At 40.5% G+C, this 22,236-nt stretch overlaps 1 protein-coding gene across 4 annotated transcripts in view; it reads right to left on the bottom strand.

Annotated features, from left to right (window-relative positions):
* Positions 1-22,236, bottom strand: part of Ranbp17 (RAN binding protein 17) — a 278,012-nt gene that overhangs the window by 27,560 nt on the left and 228,216 nt on the right. For all 4 annotated transcript variants that reach the window (XM_047555336.1, XM_047555337.1, XM_047555338.1 and 1 more), the window contains 2 exons: positions 14,922-15,136; positions 12,834-12,972 (listed from right to left, as the gene is read on the bottom strand). In XM_047555336.1, coding sequence (XP_047411292.1) covers positions 12,834-12,972; positions 14,922-15,136 — 354 coding nt within the window. The remainder of the gene's footprint in view (positions 1-12,833; positions 12,973-14,921; positions 15,137-22,236) is intronic.

The following is a 22,236-nucleotide window of genomic DNA, read 5'->3' as shown; positions in this document are numbered from 1 at the left end:
TCCCATTGTTTCCAGTCACCTGCTGTGTTGGAACTGGAAAAGCACCACGTAACTTTTCTCACTGTTTGTAAACTATCTTGTCAGCTGAATGAGAAGAAAATGAGAAGCTCGTTGTAATAACAACAGTATTTACTGAGAGTTAACTGCGTGTCAGTTACTGTTTTCAGTGATTTGCAAGGATTATTATTTTCAATCCTCACAACAGCACCATGATAATTTATAGGCCAAGACGGTGAGACTTAGAGAGATAAAGTGATTTGTCCAATGACACTGAGCTGGAGCACTGTGCAGTCATGGTATGAAAATAAGCCAGGAGGAGAACTCTGGACCCAGATTCTTAACCACTATGTTAAAACTAGGTATTAAGCAAAAATGTCTGTAAGCATCTGAAACCTTACAGCACAATGAGCACTCAAGAACTTGCATGACCCGCTGGCCTGCCCTACAGAGAAGGACGTACTCAGGGAGCGGGATCCTGGCTGGAGTGAGAGGACCTGCAGGGAAGTCGGCAGGCAGGCTGACTCGGGAGGCTGGGGTCTTACTCCTTGGCATGCAAACAGGGGGCCGAGATATCAACGTTTAATTTGAAAATCAAGGGAGGCACCACTGACGGCTTGCTGACACAGTCGAGCAGCCATAGAGTGTCTCCTTCGTACACTAAAACTGTCATCTCACTTGATTTTTTTTTTTTTTCAAATGGAATTGTTTTTGTATTGACTTTGAATTTAGTAATTAAAATTTTTGGTTGTAAAGACTTTTTAAATATTTTTTAAGATTTGTTCTAATTAGTTGTACATGACTGTAGAATGCATTTATACATTTTGATAAATCATACATAAATGGAGTGTAATCTCTCATTTTTCTGACTGTACACATTGCAGGATCACATCAGTTATGCAGTCATATATGTACAAGAGGTAATAATGTGTGTTTCACTCTACTTCCTTCCTACTCCCACCCCTTCCTATATATACGATGGAATATTAGCTTTAAAGAAGAATTTCATTTGATTTTAATAACGGCTTTGTAATTAGGTATTGTTTACATTTTTCAAATGGGAAAAACTAAGGGCTGGGGATCTAACACAGTGGTAGAGAGTGTGCCTAATATGTACAGAGCCTGGGTTTATTCCAGCATTGTAGAGAGAGGTGGAAGAGAGAGAGACACACACACACTATTAAAACTCAATAGTGAAGTAGTTTATCCAAACTCCATGATTTAAACTCATAGCATGACACTGCCCATATTTTCAGGCTAACAATGGCATCTAGACCCACCCCTGGGAGTTTATGATTAGTAAAAGAAACAATTAAAAATGGTGAAAGCCTGTGGCACATGCCTGTAGTCCCAGTAGCTCAGGAGGCTGAGGCAGGAAGATCACAAGTTCAAAGTCAGCATCAGCAACAGTGAGGCCCTAAGCAACTCAGGGAGATCCTGTCTTTTAATAAAATACAAAACAGGGCTGGAGATGTGGCTCAGTGGTTGAGTGCCCCTGAGTTCAGTTCCCATGCCCCTCAGCCCCCTGCAAAATGGTAAATACAGTAGAAGTAGACCAAGAAAGTAGGGCTGGGGGAGGTGGGTTATAAACTCTGCAAGGGAAGAGTTTCTAATTCATGTCTAATATTCTGAGATGCATGTACATCCAATGTAGATAAAAGTTGAAATATTAGCTGAGTTACTTAAAGAATGGGAAACTAAAGCTGTCCTGAAAAAGTTTTCCAGAGAAGATCTTGAGTTGTATTTAGTATAATACCTAAGACTGACACAACACTACAGTTAACGACACATCATTTCAGAGACAGGCCATAGAAGAATGAAGAAGGAGGTTTTAGGCAGGTTATGAAATATAGGAGAGAACAGGAGCTGACGCAGGAGCAAGGGGCCTGAGGCTGAATGAAAGCCTACAGACAGGCCTGGACAACAGTTCTGGAAAACTACAGGGTATGAGGATTTTAAGAAAGAAGTCTCTTTCTCCCCTACTAAAGTTATGGCATCCGACTCATCGATTAATTGGCAAATGGGCTGCTTATCTCTCCGCTGACCAGGTTACTGCGTGGGAAAGGGAGCTTGGTTTTACAGCCCTGGGAGATAGACAGGCTGAGGAGTCAGACTTATCTGCTTTCTTTTCCCTTCATATTTCTACACTTGAAGTCCCAAACATGAAGTAAACAGATACGTACCCTAACACCTACAAAGACAAGGGGGAAATAGATATGGCTCCCCTCCCACTGAAGAGCAATATGCTATCAATCAAACACAAATTCTAAAGACTTCCCATAGATGTGGTGACCACATGCCATGCAGGTTGCATTAAAAGGCTCCAGTCCCGAGTCAGTGTGAGAAAGCCAGGTAAATGCTTCAGAGGCAAAGGCCGAGCTCGCGTCCTTGCAAGGAGAGTTTCCATTACAGCTGATTTATGGTTGGGGGCTTTGAAAAACAGAAATGATATTTCCAGGTGAACTGAAAAGTATGGAATCCCAAGGATCAAGGGCATTTGGTCAAAAGCAGAATGAACAGTGCCGAGGACTCTACATTCTTATTGGTTTCATTACCAGCAGTGCAAGCTATTGTGTGAAACTCAGATACTGAGACTCTCCCGACATGAAGGCCAGGAGGATGTCACGAATTTTCGAATTTTGTCCTAGTTCTTGGTGTTTAGAAATCTTTTCAAAAGGATTATAGCCAACTTTTAGACAATTTTGGAAGTAATTTTTAGCCTAGTAGGTACTCCGTCCTTTCTGGCAACTTGTTTTTTGGCGCTGAGAAGCCAAGCACTCCTTTCTCCTGCAGTGGCCTCTGCAGGAAGCACATGCATCATTAATAGCCTCCGTTTACCAAGACCCAGCACTAGAGCAGTTCTGGAAAGTTAACTATGCAGCAAAGAGTGCTTAACTCAGGGTCAGGAAGAGCGATAATGGGTTGAGCTGCCTTGGCTTCAGCTCAAAATTCACCACTGCACAAGAGAGGATGAAGGTCTTAGAAAAATAAGGTCTGAAAGGCAATTTCCAAGACAAAAGGCCTATCTGGGAGGTATATAGTTTCGGAAATAGGAGAGTAGGTCTAAATCTATATTTTTTAGGTGTCTGACTTCACTGAGCTTCAACTGCACAGTCTGTGAAAAGTGTTCACATGCTGTCTACTTTGCACAGGCTGCGAAACATTAACGAGGTGGTGTGTGTGAAGCTGGACCCAGCGCTCAGCACGTGGCCAGGGTTTCCTTTCCCACTTCCTGTTTACTTCCCTGGCTGTTGACCCCTTCGACACCAAGCCTGGTAGACTGCCAGGGTAGCTCTCCTCTCTCATTAGCATGCCGCAATGGGAAACACTAATGGACAGCATCTCGAAGTTCTACAGAGTCCCTGAATATTTTGCTCCCATAGTACATTCATACCATGGATTTAGGAATGTGCTGGAAATTACAAGATGCCCACTCTTAATTCTTCACATACATTTTATTAAGAATGAACTTCACGGGGAAGGTCCGGAAGCCTCCAGCAGGCTCAGTTCTTGCTCCTTAGCTCTCCCAGCCGAGTGCTCTATCCCAGCTGCGCCCCAGCACCCTTTCCTTGTGGAGCTTCCCCACCATCCTTTGCTTCTGCCTGGACCGTGTTCCCATGGCAGGGCCAGTCTTCAGGGGTGTCGCCTGCTCCCACCCCTGCAGTAGTGCACCTGGTCCCTCTGCTCATCACCCCACTGTCCTGATTCAGTTGGCACTTATTGTGACCAGGCATCATGACTTGGCAGCGTGTGTCCTCCTTCAGTTTATGTTTATCTTTCCCCATTAAAACACGAGCTTCTGCGTGAGCAGGGACCATACCCGCCTGGCGCCCTTCAATCCCTTCAGTGCCCAGATCTAGAACAGCACTTGGTTCACGGTATGTGCACAACTAATAATTACTGAATAATCAAGTTAAGACTCATTATTAAGGGCAGCTTCTGGTGAGCCCTGGTCTTTATGTATGAGAGCATGCATGGGGTGTAGGGTGGATGGCTGATTAAAAAAGAGCCTGAAGTTAAAAATGCTGAAAATGCTAATTAAGTAAATTTTAAAAAGTCACGTTCAGGGTATTAGGCAAGTCACTAATTTATCACTGATGGAACTTTTCTGTTCTCCCCTTCCATTCTTTTTCCCCATTGAGGCTATGGTAAAACTGAAATCCACTTATAACCCAAATAAAACCAATAAATGCCTCTTGGTCACTGTATCACTGTTGCAAAAGAAAAACCCAACTGGCTACTTTGAATACTCTTTTGTCTTTCTGGTGGAGTCACCTAATGTCTGTAACATCAATTTGTAACAGTGTAAGAGGCTGAAGATAAAATCATTAATTATAGGAAAACCTTTTCTGTCAGGGCCCTAGCTGTCCACACTGCACCCTTCCTCAGGTGGCTGCTGTGAGGTGAGGGAAGAAGGGAAACTCTTAGCCGTTGTACATCTTAGGTGAACTGCTTCACCCTTCTGAAGACACATCCTGCTCATCTGTACAATGAGGATGATACCACCTAATTATATTTAGGGAACACTTACTGTATGCCAGGAACTGAGAATAAAGCAGTGCCCAGGACACTGCTCTGTCCTTCAGGAGCTTACAGTCAATATAGATAAGGATGACCAGCCTCCCAGAGTACTGCCCGCCTGTGGTGTGCAGGTGGTTCTGAGAAGGCAGAGGTGGACACGGAGGGCCTATGCAGATCCGCACAGGCTGTGCCTACCACACATTAATGAGGCAGAACTGGACTTAAATCCAAAATCAGCCTTCCCTCTGCAAGTCTACTCTGGCAAGAGTCCTTTGGTTTCATTAGAATGCAGACTCCAGGCCTGATCAAGATCACGCTTTGAGAATAACACAGCTGCTTCCAAGTAATTCAAAATCTTTAGTATTACTATGACGTGAGATAAAAAAGACTGTCAAGATAAACTGTAATAACAAAAGACAAGACTTCTTGCCCATGAAGAATTAGCTGCTATGAGAATTTGCCCTCTTGCCATAAACAAGAAAACAGGACAAAATATATGAAACAACGATTTTCAATTATTGCACAACAAGCAGTATAGGACTACTAAACCAGAGAGGAGGGAAATAAATGAGGTGATACTGACAAGGGCGGAAGCTCACTGCCCAAAGCAGCTTCCAGGCTGCAGGCCAGAAAGAGAAACCAAGCAAAGACAAGGACCTCCGGAGCTGGAGAGAGAGACTGGGATCCAGGAGCCGAGGCAGCTGGAACTTGTTGTGCAGACTACCAGCGTGTGGGGCCTGTTGAAGACAAGAGTTCCATAGCTCCAGAGAACTGCAAGGGAGTCCCTGCCAGTGTGTCTGCACAGTGACTGTGCAATGTGAGCAAAAGCTCCCCACGCCTGAAAAGCAGTGGGCCGGACAATCCCCGAAGGTCACAGGGAGCTGGGAATAACTCCCGACACAGGCAGCACCGACGTGTCTTCCCAGGGCCACACCTCCTAGAGGGGCTCAGTCACTCCAAAATAAAGGCTGCTACTCGATCTCAAAGTGACCTAAAAGGTACTCAACTGAAAGAACAAAATCCAAAAATCTTGAAAAAAATGTTAAAATTTACACTAAACAATATAAAATTCACAATGTCTGGCATCAATAAAAAAAATCACAAGGCACAGAAAATGAAAAAATATGAGCCACAAAGAAGAAAAATATAAATTGACAGAAAAAGATCCAGAAATGACTTTAGTAGACAAGGACTTAGTTGTTACAAATCTTATAAATATGATCAAGGCTAAAAGAAAACATGAATTTGATGAGGAAAAAATGGAAGATATAGGAAAGGCCTGAACACAGGCATGGTGACAACTGCCTATCCACCTAAGTGGTCAGGACAGGAGGATCACTTGAGCCCAGGAGTTCAGGGCCAGCCTGCACAAAAAGTGAGATCTCTCATCTCTGAAAAAAAAAAAAAAAAAAAAAAGACCAAAATTCAATTTCTAGAGAATAAAACTACGATATCTAAAATGAAAGAAATACTGGATTAACAAAGCAGATTAGTTAATGTAAAAACGAAGATCAGTGAACTTGCTATACAGCTCTAGAAACTACTCAAAATCAAGAACAGAGAGGCAAAAAGTGAACAGAACAAACAGACAAAACCCCCAAACCAGACGGTACGTCACTGACCTGTGGGCCAAGAGCAAGAGGAACACAGCACACAAGGACCTGGAGCCAGAACTAATGGAAAGGGAGAGGCGGATGGCGATTCCTCAGGAGTAAACAGGGATGACATTATTTGAAGATGCAGATTTTAAAAACCTAGACCACCACTGAAAAATGAAGAGGCAAGGCTAAAGACCACAGGGGATGTAAGAGGGACTCGAGAAATGTTCAGTTCATCCAAAGTAAAATAATGCAGGAAAAAGGCAAAAACAGAGGCAGAGACGGTAAGGAGAAAACAAGCAAGGCCAGTCACACCAACTGGCTGAAATACTCCTCAGAGGCAGCGGCAGTCAGACTCTATATACAGTCTGACTCCACTACATGCTGTGTGTTGGAAAATGTCCTGTTCTATCCCCAGAAATGTTAGGTTAAAAGATGGGGAATTACAATTGCAGATGGAATAAAGTTTGCTAATCAGCTGACCTTAAAACAGGAAGATTATCCTGGATTTACTAGGTGAGCCCACTCTAAACCTTAAAATTGAGAAGGAGAGGCAGAAGAGGTCAGTCAGAGGAGATGCTTGTGACTCCGGAGGCTGAGGCAGGAGGATTCCAAGTTAAAGGTCAGCCTTAGCACTAAGCAAGACTCTGTCTCAAAAACAAAACAAAACAAACAACCCAAAAACAGGGATGGGGGGAGGGTGTAGCTCAGAGGTAAAATACCCCTGGATAAAGCCCCAGTACCCCAAATCAATAACGACAAGTAACAACAACAAAAAACCCTACATTTCTTAAAAAGTAAAGGATGGAAAAGGAGACAAGGCTAAATAAAAAAAGCTGGAGAAGTTATGAAAAATTTCAGAGGAAAGAATCAGAGACAAAGAGGATAATTTTGTAATGATAAAAGGGTAAGCTCATCAAAGGAATGTAATAATTCTAAATATATGTACCTAATACAGAGCTATTTGAACAGAAATATTGATACAAAACCTGATAGAACTGGAAGACAGGACAAATCTATAACTGTAGTTGGAGACCTTAGCATTTCTCTTTGGTTCATGCATAGAAAAAAACAGCACCATCCAACCAACCAGCCAGCCAGCCAGGAAGAACAGAGAGGACGGGAAGGTCACCTTTGACTGCAGCTGGCACAGGGCACTCCCCAGCAATGGCACACACATTAGGTTACAAATCCGTGAAGCATTCACTACAGTGCAGATCATAAAGAGGTCTTAATAAATGATTTTTTACCTTTTAAAATTTACTAAAAATTAAAAATTACTACATATTCGATGATACAATGGAATAAAACTAGAATCAATCACAGAAAAGTATCAGGATCCTCTCCAACTACTGGAAAATTAAACAATATGCTTCTAAGTAACAATCCACTGCTTGAAGAAAAAAATCAGCAGGACAATTGGAAAACATTCTTGAACTGAATATAAACAGAAGCAAAATACACCTTAATTTGTTAGATATAGCTATAGTAGTGCTCAGATTAAAGCATTAAAAATGCATATTAAAGGGGAAGAAAGGTCTAAAATCAATGATCTAAGCTTCCATCTGAAGAAAAAATAAACTAGAAAAGGTAAAAATCAACTGGAGAAAGGAAATGAAGGTCATACTTGAAATCAGTGAAATAAAAATAACAAAAAAAAATCAATGAACAATGAATATAGTTCTTTGCAATAAAACTGATAAACTATAGCTGGAATGATCAAGGAAGAAAAACAGACAAAAGAGAGAAGAAGAGAGGAGGAGGAAGAGGGGAAGGGCAAAGGGAAGGTGGGAGGGGGATAAGAATAAGGAAAATATGATACAAACTGCCAATATCAGGGATGAAAGAGGGACATCATTACAGGTCCCACAGAGGTAAAACTGGAGAGCAAGGGGATACTATTAACGATTTCATGTCAATAAAGTTAGATGAAATGGACAAATTCTTTTAAAGACACAAACAACTAAATAGTCTCAAGATGCAATGGACAAATGGAATAGCTATATGTCTATTAAAGAAATTTAATTTGTGGTTAAAAACCTTCCAAAGAAAACTTTAAGTCTGATGGTTTCACTGGGAAATTCTATCAAATGTTTAAGATAAAATAAATAAACATTCTATACAAATACGAGAAACAGGAGAGAACATTTCTTAGCTCGTCTCATGAGGACACCAGACTGACTAAAACAAGGCGAGGATATGAAAATGGAAAGCTCCACAAGAACCACAGAGGAACATGTCAATGCCTGTCAGCAGTAGGATGCAAGAAGGTAGACCAGCAAACTGAATCCAGAAATATGCATTGGCTATGTGTCACAGCCAATGTGGAATGCAAAGTTGATTTATATTGTGGTTTGGACTGAATGTTGTTGGTTTGAATATTGTTCAATGTGCTCATTAACATTTTATGTAATCTATTAACAGACAAAAAAGGAAAAACTATATGATCATATCAGTAGATACAAAAAAAGCACCTGATAAAATTCAACACTCATTCATGATAATAATCTCAGAAAACTACGAACAGAAGGAATTTCTTCCAAAGGATAAAAGGCAGCTATGAGAAACCTAACATTATACTGAATGGCATGAAACAGAATACTTGCCTCCGGAACTGGAGATAAGAAAAAACGATGTTTGCTATATACTTCTATTCAATATTGTATTGCAGGTTCTAGCCAATGTGATAAGACAAGAAAAAAAAAAAAAGGCATATGGATTGGAAAGGATAGGGTAAAACCTCTTCATTTGCTAATACAGCTAAGTAGAAAATCTTAAGAAAGCTACAAAAAGTTGGCAGAATAAGTGAGTTTGGTAAGGCTGAAGGCTATATTCAATAAATTAAAAAAAAAAGAAAAAAACAATTTTGATTCTATATCAAAGAAAAACAGGGGGCTGGAGTTATGACTCAGTGATAGAGCACTTGCCTGGCATGTGTAAGGACCTGGGTTCAATACTCAGCACCACATATAAATAAATAAAATAAAAAGATCCATTGACAACTAAAAATAAAATTAAAAAAAGAAAGACAACTTAAAATGCCACTGATAATAGCATAAAAACCATAAAATATTTAATTATAATACAATATGTACAAGACTCAAATCCAAAGCTACAAAAATGCTGTTAAGAGAAGTTAAAGAAGACCTAAATGAATAGAGAGATATAATTTTCAGGAATTGAACACTGAACAGTATTAATATGTCAATATTAATGTCATATCCAAATAGAGTTATAGATTTAATGCAACCCCAAACAAAATTCCCTTTTTTGTTTTGTTTTTATTATTATGTTATAGTTGTACATAATGGTTGGGTTCATTTTGACATAATCATACACGGAATTTAATTTACTCCATTTTGGTCCCTGGTTTCCTTGTTTGTCCTCCCCTCCTCCCTCTTCCTACTCCCCTTCTTCTACTCTATTGGTCTACTTTCCACTCATTTAGTTTTCATTGGTGATATATACATATGTGTGTGTATATATGTGTGTATATATAAACTGTGAAATTCACTGTGGTATATTTATACATGCCTGCAGTGTAATTTTGTCAAATTAAGTCCATATTTCCTTCCCTTTCCCATTCCTCCTCCCTCACAATCTCCTCCTACTACACTGACCTTCCCTCTATCTTAATGATATTCAACTCCCTCTCCCTGCTCCCTTATTTTGCTCTAAGCTTCCACATATAAAAGAAAACATTCAATTTTTGATTTTCTGAGTCTGGCTTATTTTACTTAGTATGATGTTCTCCAGTTCATTCTTCTTTATGGCTGAGTAAAACTCCATTATGTACACATACCACATTTTCTTTATTCATTAGTCTATTGATGGGCATCTGGGCTGGTTCCAGATCCTGCTATTTTGAGTTGTGTTGCTATAAATATTGATATGGCTGTATCACTATAGTATGCTGATTTTAGTTCTTTTGGATAATACAGAGATTACTATCCAGAATATATAAAGAATTCAAAAGATTAACACCAAAGCAAAACAAAAAACAAAACAAAACGAAAACAAATAAACAAAAAACAACCCAATCAAGAAATGGGCAAAAGAACGAAACAGATATTTCTTAAAAATAAAAAACAAAAAACCACAAATGGTCCACAAATACATGAAAAAATATTCAACATTCCTAGCAATTAGGGAAATGCAAATCATGATTACACTGATAGTTCATCTTACTCCAATCAGAATGGCAATTATGAAGAATACAAATACTGGTGAGGATGTGGGGAAAAAGGTGCAACCATACATTGTGGGTGGGACTGCAAATCAGTACAATCACTCTGGAAAGCAGTATGGAGATTCCTCGAAAAGCTAGGAATAGAAATACCATGTGACCCAGCTCCCCGACTCCTCAGCATTTATCCAAAAGAACCAAAATCAGCATACTCTTTTCCTTTAAACATGAGAAATGAAGAAGTTGATTCTAAAATATCTATAAAAAGGTAAAGGACCCAGAATAGTCAAACTAATTTTTAAAAGAGAAAAACAACACTAAAAGGCTAAAATACAGGATTTTAAGACCCCCGATAAAATTACGAGATATACTATTGGCATAAGATGAGCAAATAGGTAAGGATGTTCATCAACAAAAGGGGCTAGAACAATTGGCTGTCCATGTGTTAAAAAAAATCATCTGAGCTTTTCCTGCATACCATACATAAAAATTAAATTGAAATATATCACAGACTTTGACATTGGAGGTAAACCCATGAAACTTCTAGAAGAAAACCTAGAAGAAATCTTTATGGCCTTGGCTAAGCATAGATTTCTTTGAACCATCACTACCACTACAAAAGATAACTTGGACTTCCTCAAAACTAAACATTTGTTCTTCAGAAAATGCTGTTAGGAAAACACAAAGACAATCGCAGGCTGAAAAATATCTGCAGAACTGATATCTGAGGAAGGATCTGTATTCAGGATATACAACAACTCTTACTGCTCAGTAACAAAATAACCCAGTTAAAAAAGTTAGTAAAAGGTTTGAACAAACATCTCACCAAGAGGATGTGTGAAAGGCAAAGAAGCACAAGAGGATGCGTAAATCTTTATTTGTTAGTAGAATGCAGATTAAAACCCCAGTGAGATTCCACTTCACATATCGGCATCAGATCTGCTATTTTGCTGCCGCCATTCTTCTCCCTCCCCCCACAACACTTTACAACCTAGACTGCGAGCCCCGACTTCCTAGCCAGTCACGGGTCCAGATTGTTAGCCCACGAACCTCCTCGCCAGCTACTGGTCCGATCTTATTAGCCCACGAAATTCCACTACTTAAGAATGGCTCCCCCGCCATTCTCTCTCTCTCTTACGCTCATTCTCTCTCTCTCTCTCTCTCTTACATGCGCTGTCACTCTCTCTCTCATTTTTTCTCTCTCTCTCCTCCTCACTCTTGCTCACTCTCGGTCTTTCTCTCAACCTGCAGGCAGACTCTCTGCCTGTCCGCTTTATAAAATCTCCTGTGTGAGTTCCCGCGTCCAGAGTGGTTTCTGGGTGCTTTCGTATATGCTCCATGGTGAGATTACAGACACCAGCAGCAAATGCTGGTGAGGGCGAGGAGCGAATGGACCCCTTCTACACTGCTAGAACCAAATGGTGCAGTCACCTTGGGTAACAGTTGCTTCAGATTTTAAAAATATACTTAGCATGAAACCCAGAGAGTCTACTCTAAGAATCTAGACAAGGGAAATAATGACCTTATGAATGATCTATTTATCATCTATCTGCCTGCACACCTGCTTACCTCCTTACTGATCTACCTATCTACCTATCTATCTCAATCACAAAAGAACTTATGCATGAATGTTCACAGTGGCAATATTCAAAACAGTCAAAGACTACAAGCAACTCTAATGTCTACCAGTTAGTGAACGGACAAACACTGAGGTAGTCCACATGATGGAATAATACTCAGCAAGAGAAAGAAAGAAACTGAGCCAGGTGTGGTGGCACATGCTTGTAACCTCATGACATGGGAGGCTGAGGCAGGATGACAGCAAGTTTGAGGTCAACCTCAGCAACTCAGTGAGGAGACACTGTCTCAAAATAAAATAAAAAAGACTGGGGATGTAGCTCAGAGGAAAAGCCCTGGTACCAAAACCCCCCCCCAAAATTAATGAAAAACCAAACAAAAGCACAACACAACAAAATAAAAACAAAACCCCAAGACAAACAACAGTGACAACAAACCCCAAGACAAACAACAAAAAACCCCACTGGCTTGCAAAACAATATGGATGACTCTCAAAGGCATCATGCTAAATGAAAGAAGCCAGACACAAACAACTTCATATTATATGAGTCCACTTACATGAAATTCTGGAAAAGGCAAAGACAAAGCAGACAGCAGTCCTTTGAGATGGGCAGGGAAAAGGAACTGATTTGAGGGGACATAAAGGAGCTTTTGGTGGTGATGAAAGCATTCTACACATTGATTACGGGGGCTCATTTGTCAGGACTGATCATACTATTTACTTAAAATCAGTGATTTTTACTACATATAAATTATACTTCAATAAAATTGATTATAAAATGACAAACTATATCAAAATGTATTTTTCCCACTTGCAAATAAGAGTTCTAAAATAATCTTTCAGTTTGTGTTCACGATACCTCTTTCTCTTTTGGAGGATGAGTGTCTCAACGAGCACACAGATGAAGAGACTGTGAGTTTTGCTAGGCAACAATGTTCTCCACGATCCTTACCGAGAGTAGTGAGTCCTTCTGAGATAGAAGTGAGGACATACAGGAGCACAGGAGGCTCCAGGTTGGTGATGAAGCTCATGTGGTCCTGGGTGAGACACTCCAGGAGTGGATAGTAAGACTGGCTCAGCTTCCGATATTGCTACAACACAGAGAGACCAAACGTCAAGCCACAGGGAACAAAGAGTCACGTACAGTACTCTGGAAATGCCACTTATAATACTGGAAATGGTAAACTTATTTTAAAATACAAGGTCAATAAATATATAAAACAAGTGGCATAATGATTCCCAATTCAGCATTTAAAGGGGTTCTAACAGGAATCCCTGGATCTCTAGAAACATTAATTTGAAGCTATAACATGGAATGTCATTTCAATTTTACTCTATATGGCTAACACCTAAATGCAAGTAAACATTCAGAAGACTGAATATTTTCCTGGATTGGAAATATTATAGCAATGCATAGTGCTAAATAGTGGCTAGGCAACCTTATTATTTTTTGTTTTTTAAGCCTGAAGAAATTTGCTGTTATAAGAGGACTTGGCATCATAGTTTGATATATTTAAACAATGCCAACTCATTTGACTAAATCATTATTTGGTAAATGGCTTCATATTTACCATATACATAAGAAACATACCTGGGGACTGGGGATATAGCTTAGTTGGTAGCGTGCTTGCCTTGTAAGCACAAGGCCCTGGGTTCAATCCCCAGCACCACAAAAAAAAAGAAACATAACTGGAAAATCTCAAATACAACCCAAATTGATGTCAAAGAGGCATGCCACTCATAAGACAGATAAAGCAGAACAGCATTTCCTAAAGTGAGATGAAGCCTACCTCTATAAGAATCACTTGGGGTGCTTGTTAAAACGCAGCGTTCTGATCCCCATTCCAGACTCACTGAGTGAAAGGTTCTGAGGTGAGGTCCTGAAATGTGCACTTTAACACACAAACTACATAGAATCTTATGTAGCCTCAAGTTTGGGAACTACTGAATTGCAGGTTTGCTTTACCATTTAAAAAAAAAGCGAGAGAAAGATTTCTGGAAGGACACCATTTTTCTTGGGGGACCTCAACTATAGAGAGGAGTCCCCTCAAAGAGGAGGCCGTAACATATGGCCCACTGGACCTGAGTGCCTCCTGTGTAACGTCTGGCCTCCAGGCACAGCTTCAGGGAGCGTTCTACGCCACTGGGAGGATGCCTGGCAACTTCGGCTGGAGAGCGGTTCCACGGAGGCTGGCGCTGGAGGGTGGGGGACTCCCTGAGCCCAGGAGTACTTCCCACAGAGGCTGATCAGCTTGTAACCCTGGGGTGGGAGCAGGTGGGAAGGCCTGACCAAATCTAAGGATGAACTATTTGGCTGTGTTACCCAAGAAATCACTGCAACCATGCTGGGCATGCAATGGTTTCTAGGTAATCTGGCAGATGTTAAAAAAAGTTCTGATAATGAGAGCCAAGTGAAGGAAACTGGATCGAAATTTCTAAGAAGTACCCCTGCAGGTGTTCCGATGGATTCAGACACACATCAGAGAAATTAGGTGGCAGAGCAGGGAAGGGCTCGGAGTTCACCTAGTCAGTCCACTTGTTTTGGAGAAAAACAGAGGAGAGCCGTTCAAGGTGGGTGACCAGGCAGTCTACACATCGTGTAGCTCAACCTGCGGTTCTGCACTCTGTCTGCGTCCCACCAGAATTTTAATGGAAAAAAAAAGCCAAGCCACAGGACAAGTTAGAGGAGAATAGAAGGATGGGAAGACCTCGAAGCAATCCTGTTTCTGCTGTAGGAAACACAGGCGTTTTGGAATGAAGGATCTGGTCATAAGCGATCGCCTGAAACTGCTCATTATGTTTTGCTACAGCAGAACCTGGAGCACTCTGGATGACCACGCTGGCAGAAGGTGGCAGCTGCTGCTTCGAACCTGCAGCATAATCACTAGGGTTGTCTAAATGTGGTAAGTGAGACCAAGCATGCTGTCCTCAAGGGCACACTGTCCTGGGGCTGCTCCAGCTCCCCAGCCCTCCTCCTACAGTCGGAGGCCTGCGGTGTTACTGCACACTTCACCAAGACACCCGCGTTACGACTGCTTACTAGCAAGTCACTGTGGGACACCGACAGCAGCATTTTGACAAAGGCCTGGAGTACGTTGTCAAAATGGTTGTCCCCATACAACTTGAAGACGCCAAAGCTGACATAATTTCCACATAAGGCAGATTTGAGAGCTGAATAGCAGATGGAGATGCCCTTGAGTTTCATTGGATAAATCTGATCTTTTGAGAGGCTCCCAAGGGACAGGATCTGGTTACCTGTTTTAGGGTAAAAGCAGAAAGAGAAAGTGCCGTAAGTAGATGTAATTCAAATCAGCTACGGGCACACCGTTTAACATTTCACTTGTGAAAGTTCACTTCCTTTCAGTATTGTTCCCAAAATGGAACCCTCCACTGAAATGAAAAATCTAAATGCATGAGGCCATTTACCGGAGAAGTATAAAGGGTCCAAGGATAATCAATCAAGGACATGGGAAAGTCTGATATTTTTATCTGGATGATGATTACATGGAAATACACAGGAATATGCAAAAATTCATTGAGTTGTACTCTTAAGATTAAATAACTTTTGTTCTCCAATACAGATGTATCCTTTCAATAAAAGTTTTTTAAAAAGTATGATAAAATAACTCACTAAGTCAGAGAAAAAGATAATCTGATTAAGATGCAAGTAACTAAGTTCTGGGTGAACTGCCCACCTTTTTATATGAACTTGATCTTGAATTACTTTGTTTTTAGGAGTCTCACAGGTTTGATTTATGAATTAAATAAGACAACTATTTTTGGCACAGTGCATAATAAACATTATTTCCTTTTTCTTCTTAGCTGTTGTTTTCAGAAGACTTCAAGGATGACTTTTTAAAACTATTTCAATTCTGTTTGACCATCCAAAGACAAAGAAATGTTTGTATAATCACTTAAAAATTTTCTATTGTAGTCATTAGATTTATATCAATATTTATTTATTTTTGGGTGTCAGGGACTGAACCCAAGGGTGCTTAACAGCTGAGCCACATTCCCAGTCCTTTTAATATTTTACTTTGAGACATGATCTCCCTAGGTTGCTTACAGCCTCACTAAGTTGTTGAGGCTGGCTTTAAACCTATGATCCTCCTGCCTCAGCCTCCCGAGCTGCTGGGTTTATAGGTGTGCACCACCATGCCCAGCAACACTTTCTTTTTGAAATGTGTGCTAAGGCATGTTACTAGGCAATATCCAAGCATGCTTTTTTTTAAAAAAATATAGTCATACTGCTTCTTAGCTCTGCTTTTTCCTGTTCAAGTGAGCACTGCTTCTAAAAGTGACCTAGATTCAGTTCATAAAGTTTTAGAGGCATAAGTCTTATCCAGTGTCAACCTGGTTAGACAAGAATGAAATCCATTTACCTGCATGTCTGTGGGTGAAGGGGCCCAAAGAGAGATCTGGAAGGTAGCTGCCCCAAGTTTATTCAAGCTACGACTAGAAGTGGTGACAACTAGGATGCGGAAATGCCTCTGGATCCAGTTTGGGACTACTAGTCCTGCTGACCAAGGACCCCACACCCACCAATCCACACACTTGGCAGTGAATTTACAGAAGCAGCTCTGCAGAAGCAACGGCCTTCCATTGACTTTAACAGAAGTCTATTAGTGCATGTAGTTATCCATAATGGTGGGGTTTATTCTGACATATTCATAATTGCATATAACATCTCAATTCCAAGTACTTCCTCTTTTCCTTCCTTCATCCTTCCCTGATTCCCTTCCTCTGCTTTATGGGTCTTCTATTTATTTATTTATTTTTAACCGGTGCATTACATTTTGACGTGGGAATGGAACACACTGTGACATATTCACACAGGCACACAGCACATTCTGTCAACTGCATTCTCCACTTCTTTTCCTTTCCCTCTGCTCCTCCCCATTTGGTCTTTCACATCTACTCTACAGCTCTCCCTTCTATTTTCGTGAGATCCCCTTTTTCTTGCCTTTCTTCTCTTTAGGTTCCACATTCTTAAGTTTTTGAAGAGGCCTTTCGTTGTTAGCTTCCAGCACTCAAGAGTAGCCCTTGTAGATGAGCTGACACAAAATGTCTGACCCTTGACTTTCTGAGTCTGGCTTACTTCACTTACCTGATGTTCTCCAGTTCCATCCATTTACCAGAAAATGCCACAATTTCAGTCTTCTTTATGGCTGAGTAGAATTCCATCATATTTACACACACCCCCCGCATTTCTTTATCCATTAGTCTATCAGTGGGCACCTAGGCTGGTTCTGTAACTTGGCAACTGTGAATTGTATTGCTATAAACACTGGTATGATGTATCTCTATGATACGCTGATTTTAGATCTCTTGGATAATACCAAGGAGTGGGTCATATGGTGGTTCCATTCTTAGTCTTCTGAGGAATCTCCATACTGCTTCCCAGAGTGGTTGTACTAATTTGTAGTTCCTCTAACAATGTATGAATGTAGATTTCCCCCATATCCTTACCAGCAACTATCATTATTTGTATTCTTGATGATTATCATTCTAAATGGGGTGAAATGAAATCTCAGTGTAGTTTTACTTTGTATCTCTGATTGCTAAGGATGTTAAACTTTTTTTTTTCCATATATTTGCTGGTTATTTGTATTTCTTCTTTTGAGAAATGTCTCTTTAGACCTTTTGCTCATTTACTGAGTGGACTGTTTAGTTTTTCTGGTGTTTTTTGTGTTCTTTTGTATTCTGGTTACTAATCCCTGATGGAAAAGAAGCCTGCAAAGGTTTTCCTCCCATGTGTTAAGCTCTCTCTTCATGCTCTTGCTTCCTCTGCTCTATGGAAGTTTTTGATTGACGCCCTCCCACTCGATCTTTGGTTTTATACCATGATATCTGTCGCTCCTCACTCTCCACCCCTCTTTCATGGTACCAATCTGGCAGCTGGATGTTCCCACCCTCTAGATCTCCCTGTAAGCATGGACATCTCTATCCATGCCATTATTTCAGAAGAGCTGATGAGTCGAATTTTCCCATGAACCTTCAACTCTCCCCTTTGGACCCATTTCCTCATCTTCACCCAAGATTGTAAGAGGTATAACTCCAAAAATACATTCTCTCTTCCATATATCTCTTGTTCCCTGCCTGTGTGTATCAGTCACATTACTGTGAAGAGAAGTAACAGGGTATCCATGTGCCTCTTTAGTAGGGCACACTGTCTTCCCTGCTGCACTGCACACCTGGCAAGTCCCACCCTTCCCTCCTGGCACTTCCTAGCATCTGCACTGCCCTGTGAACCACTGGGAGATGGTGGCATTGCCAGGTGGGCAGCCATGGAAGCTGGTGATAGTTGCTTCTTTGGCATTACTGTCAAAGCACTGAAAGAAATGACGTTTTCCTGAATGAAATAAAACACTTTTGAAGGTTAGAACCACAAGGAAAATCTGTTTCCAGGTTGCTGTGTTGACTTAATTGGGGATGGGAAAAGCCCCAGCCTTAGTTTTACATCCTTAACACTGGTCGTGAACAAGATGGACACTGAGGCTACATTGAAACTCAGGAAAGGAATAGTGTGAACTGAACGGCTAAGGCCACCAAAGGCAATAATGGGGGATAGTCACAAGCAATACAAAACTGCTGTTGTCACTGTACATGCTGAGGCAGTCCAAGAGAGCTCGTTAAATATAAAGGAAAACAAGTGAGAAGTAAGAAAGGGAACGCCTTATCTACATCATCTGGGTTACTAGAAATATTTTCCTCATTATGAGCCTCTATTTACTGCTGTTTCTCCTTCTTAACTTCTACTCTGCCCTTCATGGAGAGGCCTATCATTGTTGTTAGCTTCCAGAACTCAAGAGTACACCTTCTAGATGAATCTCAAGACTTGGATTCAGAAAAGGATATACAGTAAAACCATGTAAAGTCTCTCTGCTCACTTGAATAAATTTCCAGGTCTATTTCTGTAAGCCCTTTTCCCCCAAGTCCCTAACTCTTCCCTGGGTGACTGACTGCAGGTATCCTCTTTAGAAGAGAGCTCCTATATCTAAAGAGGAATGGTCTCAGCTAAAGAACTATATAACAAGATAATGTTCTAACGAAAGATAAATGCACAGTTCAGAGGCTACGATGAACCGGGTGGGTTTCTGAGTCGCACTGACCTGCTGTGAATCCTCGCTCTTTCCTGCTATCTGGGTATCTGAGCAGATAATCAACCTCTGTAAGTCACCGTTTCCTTATGTGTAAAATGAGGACAATAACTCCTTTGACTCTCAGGGCTCTCTTGTGGAGTCAGGGGGGCAACATATGCCTGGTCTTGTATACCCTTGGGTTTGGGCAAACGTATAATGACGTATGTCTACCATTACAGATTCCCTGCTCGAAAGACCCCCTGATCTGCCTATTCACCATTTCCTTCCCTGTCCATGGATCTTTGTGTCATCTTAATAGTTTCTCTTAGTCCAGAAGGTCACAGAGTTGGAATCACAGTTACGTAGCCTTTTCAGATGGACATCTGTCACTTAGTAACAGGCATTTGAGGTTTCATGGATTGACAGCCTATTTTTTTCCTCTCCAGCTTCTTCACTGGTGCATTACAGTTGAACATAATGGTGGGATCTGTTGTTACACATTATACCTGCACACACTATTACAATACAATTTGGCCAATAACCCCCACTCCAAAGCTTTCCCCCTCCCTCCCACCCTGGTCCCTTTCCTCTGTTCTCCCTTTGATTTTCATGAGAAGTTTCCTTTTCCCTCTCTATCTTCCACATATGAGAGAAAACATAAAACTCTTGACATTCTGAGTCTGGCTTATTTTGCTTAACATAATGATCTCAAGTTCCATCCATTTTTCTGAAAATGCCATAATTTCATTTTTCTTTGGGCTGAGTAAACTCCTCTGCGTATATATACACCACATTTTCTCTATTTATCCACTGAGGGTCACCTAGGCTGGCTTCATAGCTGGGCTATTGTGAATTGTGCTGCTATAAGCATCGGTATGCATGTGCCACAATAGTATAGTTTTAATTCTCTAGGATAAATACTGAGCAGTGGTATGGCTGGGTCATATGGTCATAAGACCTCCATATTGGTTTCTATAGTGGTCATACTAATTTATAGTTCCTCCAACAGTATAAAACTGTTCCCTTTTCTCCACATTCTCTCACTTACATTCTTTTTTTTTTTTTAAATAGCATTTACTTTTTAAATGTTAATGTGTGCGTTGCAGGATCACTTACATTCTTGGTCACTGCCATTCTCATTGGTGTGAGATGAAATCTGTCTTGTTTTGGTTTGCATTTCCCTGACTACTAAAGATGTTGAAACTTTTTTCCATATATTGGTTTGGCCATTTGTATTTTGTCTTTTGAGAGTGTCTGTTTAATTAATTTGTCCACTTACTAACTGGATTATTTGTTTTTGGTGTTAAATTTTTGAGTTCTTCATATATTCTAGACATTAGTCCTCTTGACAGCTCAGTTTGCAGTAGCACTGAGTAACATTCCAAGTCTTTTTGTGCAAGTCTCCTTAATGATTCACCTGGTGAGGGTTATCTTGGTTGTCTCCAGGTTTTGGTAGTTGGAAACAAAGCTGCTATAAACCTGTAAGCAGGTTTTGTGTAGACATGGGTTTTCAACTCCTCTGGGTAGATATCCAGGAGCAGGACTGCTGGATTGCATGGTAAGAGTGTGTGAGTGGCAAGGAGCTGCGGCACCGTCTTCCAGAGTGGCTGTGCTGTTCGGCATTCCCATGGGTGAGCCAGAGCCCCTGCGCTCCACTCCCTGGTGCCCAGGTGGTCCTCTTCCCGACTGCCTCTCCCCTTCCAGCCACTGGACAGCTCCTTTCCAGCATGCTTAGGGATGTATCTGAAGATGTTGGAGCAGGCACAGCTGTTCTTAATACAGATTTGCTGAATGAATGGGTAAAGTTCATAAAGCTGACGGTACAAAGCTATTGACTCAAGCTGTGTGTGTGACAGTGGAAAATTATATGCTTAGCAAAAGGTAAATAATGAATTATTATATGACCATAAAATAAAATACTCTGTAGCTGTTTAAAAAGGCAAGAAGGTAAGGTAGGGAGACGAATGTAGCTTGGATCAATCTCAGCACCACCAAAAAAAAAACAACAGAAAAAAAGAGGTAGATTTATATATTAACAGGACGCAATGGCCAAGACAATTAAAAACCAGCCAATTCTAGAATAGCAATTATTTTAGGATACCACTTATGAAAAAATGTGCACATACAGACATTAAAAATATGGAAGGGGATATACACTGCACTCAACTGTTAATATTACTTGGTTTTTCTGCCCACGAGCACATGGTGTCATGGATTTTTGCAGTGCTGGGGCGGAACATCATGCACTCTAGGCAGGCACTCTACCACTGAGCTATGATTCCAGTCTCTAAGCATGCTATTTAATGATTAGAAAAAAAAAGAAAAAAAAAAGATATTTCTATTTTGAAAGAAAAATGATGGGAAAGAAAATGATGGATACAAAAAATATGATAGAAAAAGATGTGGCAGTGTAAGTGGCCCAGGCTGCTCTGAACAGTGACCTCATGGTGTTGAGGTGACAACCTTCCCCGACTGCATCATGGTCTACAAGCCAACAACACGAAAGACATACTCACGCATTGACATAACTGCTCTCAGGACTTGCACCGTCCTGAGTAATGCTGTCCAATAATTAAATTACAAATTCGATAACTAACAAAGTATGTTTCATTTTCTTTTTTGAATAAAACATTTTGCACAGGTTATTTTATAAACACATTAGTGGAGAAAAATATTAAAAACTCATTAACTTACAACCAAACTATTTACAATTTTCTGTGTTTTCTTTCAATTCTCACCATGTGTATAAATTTTATATTACCTACAACACAGGTACAATTTGAATTCTACTTTTACATAGCATTACATGTATATATTTCCTATAAGCTAGGCAATCTTAAAGCATAATTTTAATGGCTGCATGTTAGTCCATTCAATTGATATATCTTTAAGCATGTTATATTTGAAACACTGTTTTCCAATTTTTCATGATTATGAATAATGCTCCAAAGATTTTTATGTAGTTAGCTATCCTGTGTCTTTGAATTATTTCCTTAGAAGAAAAATAAAAATAAGGTTTTATAAAGAGTATAAACTTTTTTTTTAATTGGTAGTACTAGGAATTGAACTCAGGCGTGCTGTACAACTGAGCTACATACATCCCCAGTTCTCCTTTATTTTGGGACAGGGTCTCAGTAAGTTGCTGAGGCTGACCTGGAACTTGTGATCCTCCTGCCTCAGCCTCCTGAGTCACTGGGATTACAGGCATGTGCCAGCAGAGTACAGACATTTTTATGACTCTCTTCCATAAAGCCACACCAAGTAACAGAAAGA

Source organism: Sciurus carolinensis, chromosome 6 (genome assembly GCF_902686445.1).
Source record: "Sciurus carolinensis chromosome 6, mSciCar1.2, whole genome shotgun sequence".
Taxonomy (NCBI): Eukaryota; Metazoa; Chordata; class Mammalia; order Rodentia; family Sciuridae; genus Sciurus; species Sciurus carolinensis.
Note: the sequence above shows the minus strand (reverse complement) of the source record. Positions and strands in the feature narration are given on the sequence as shown.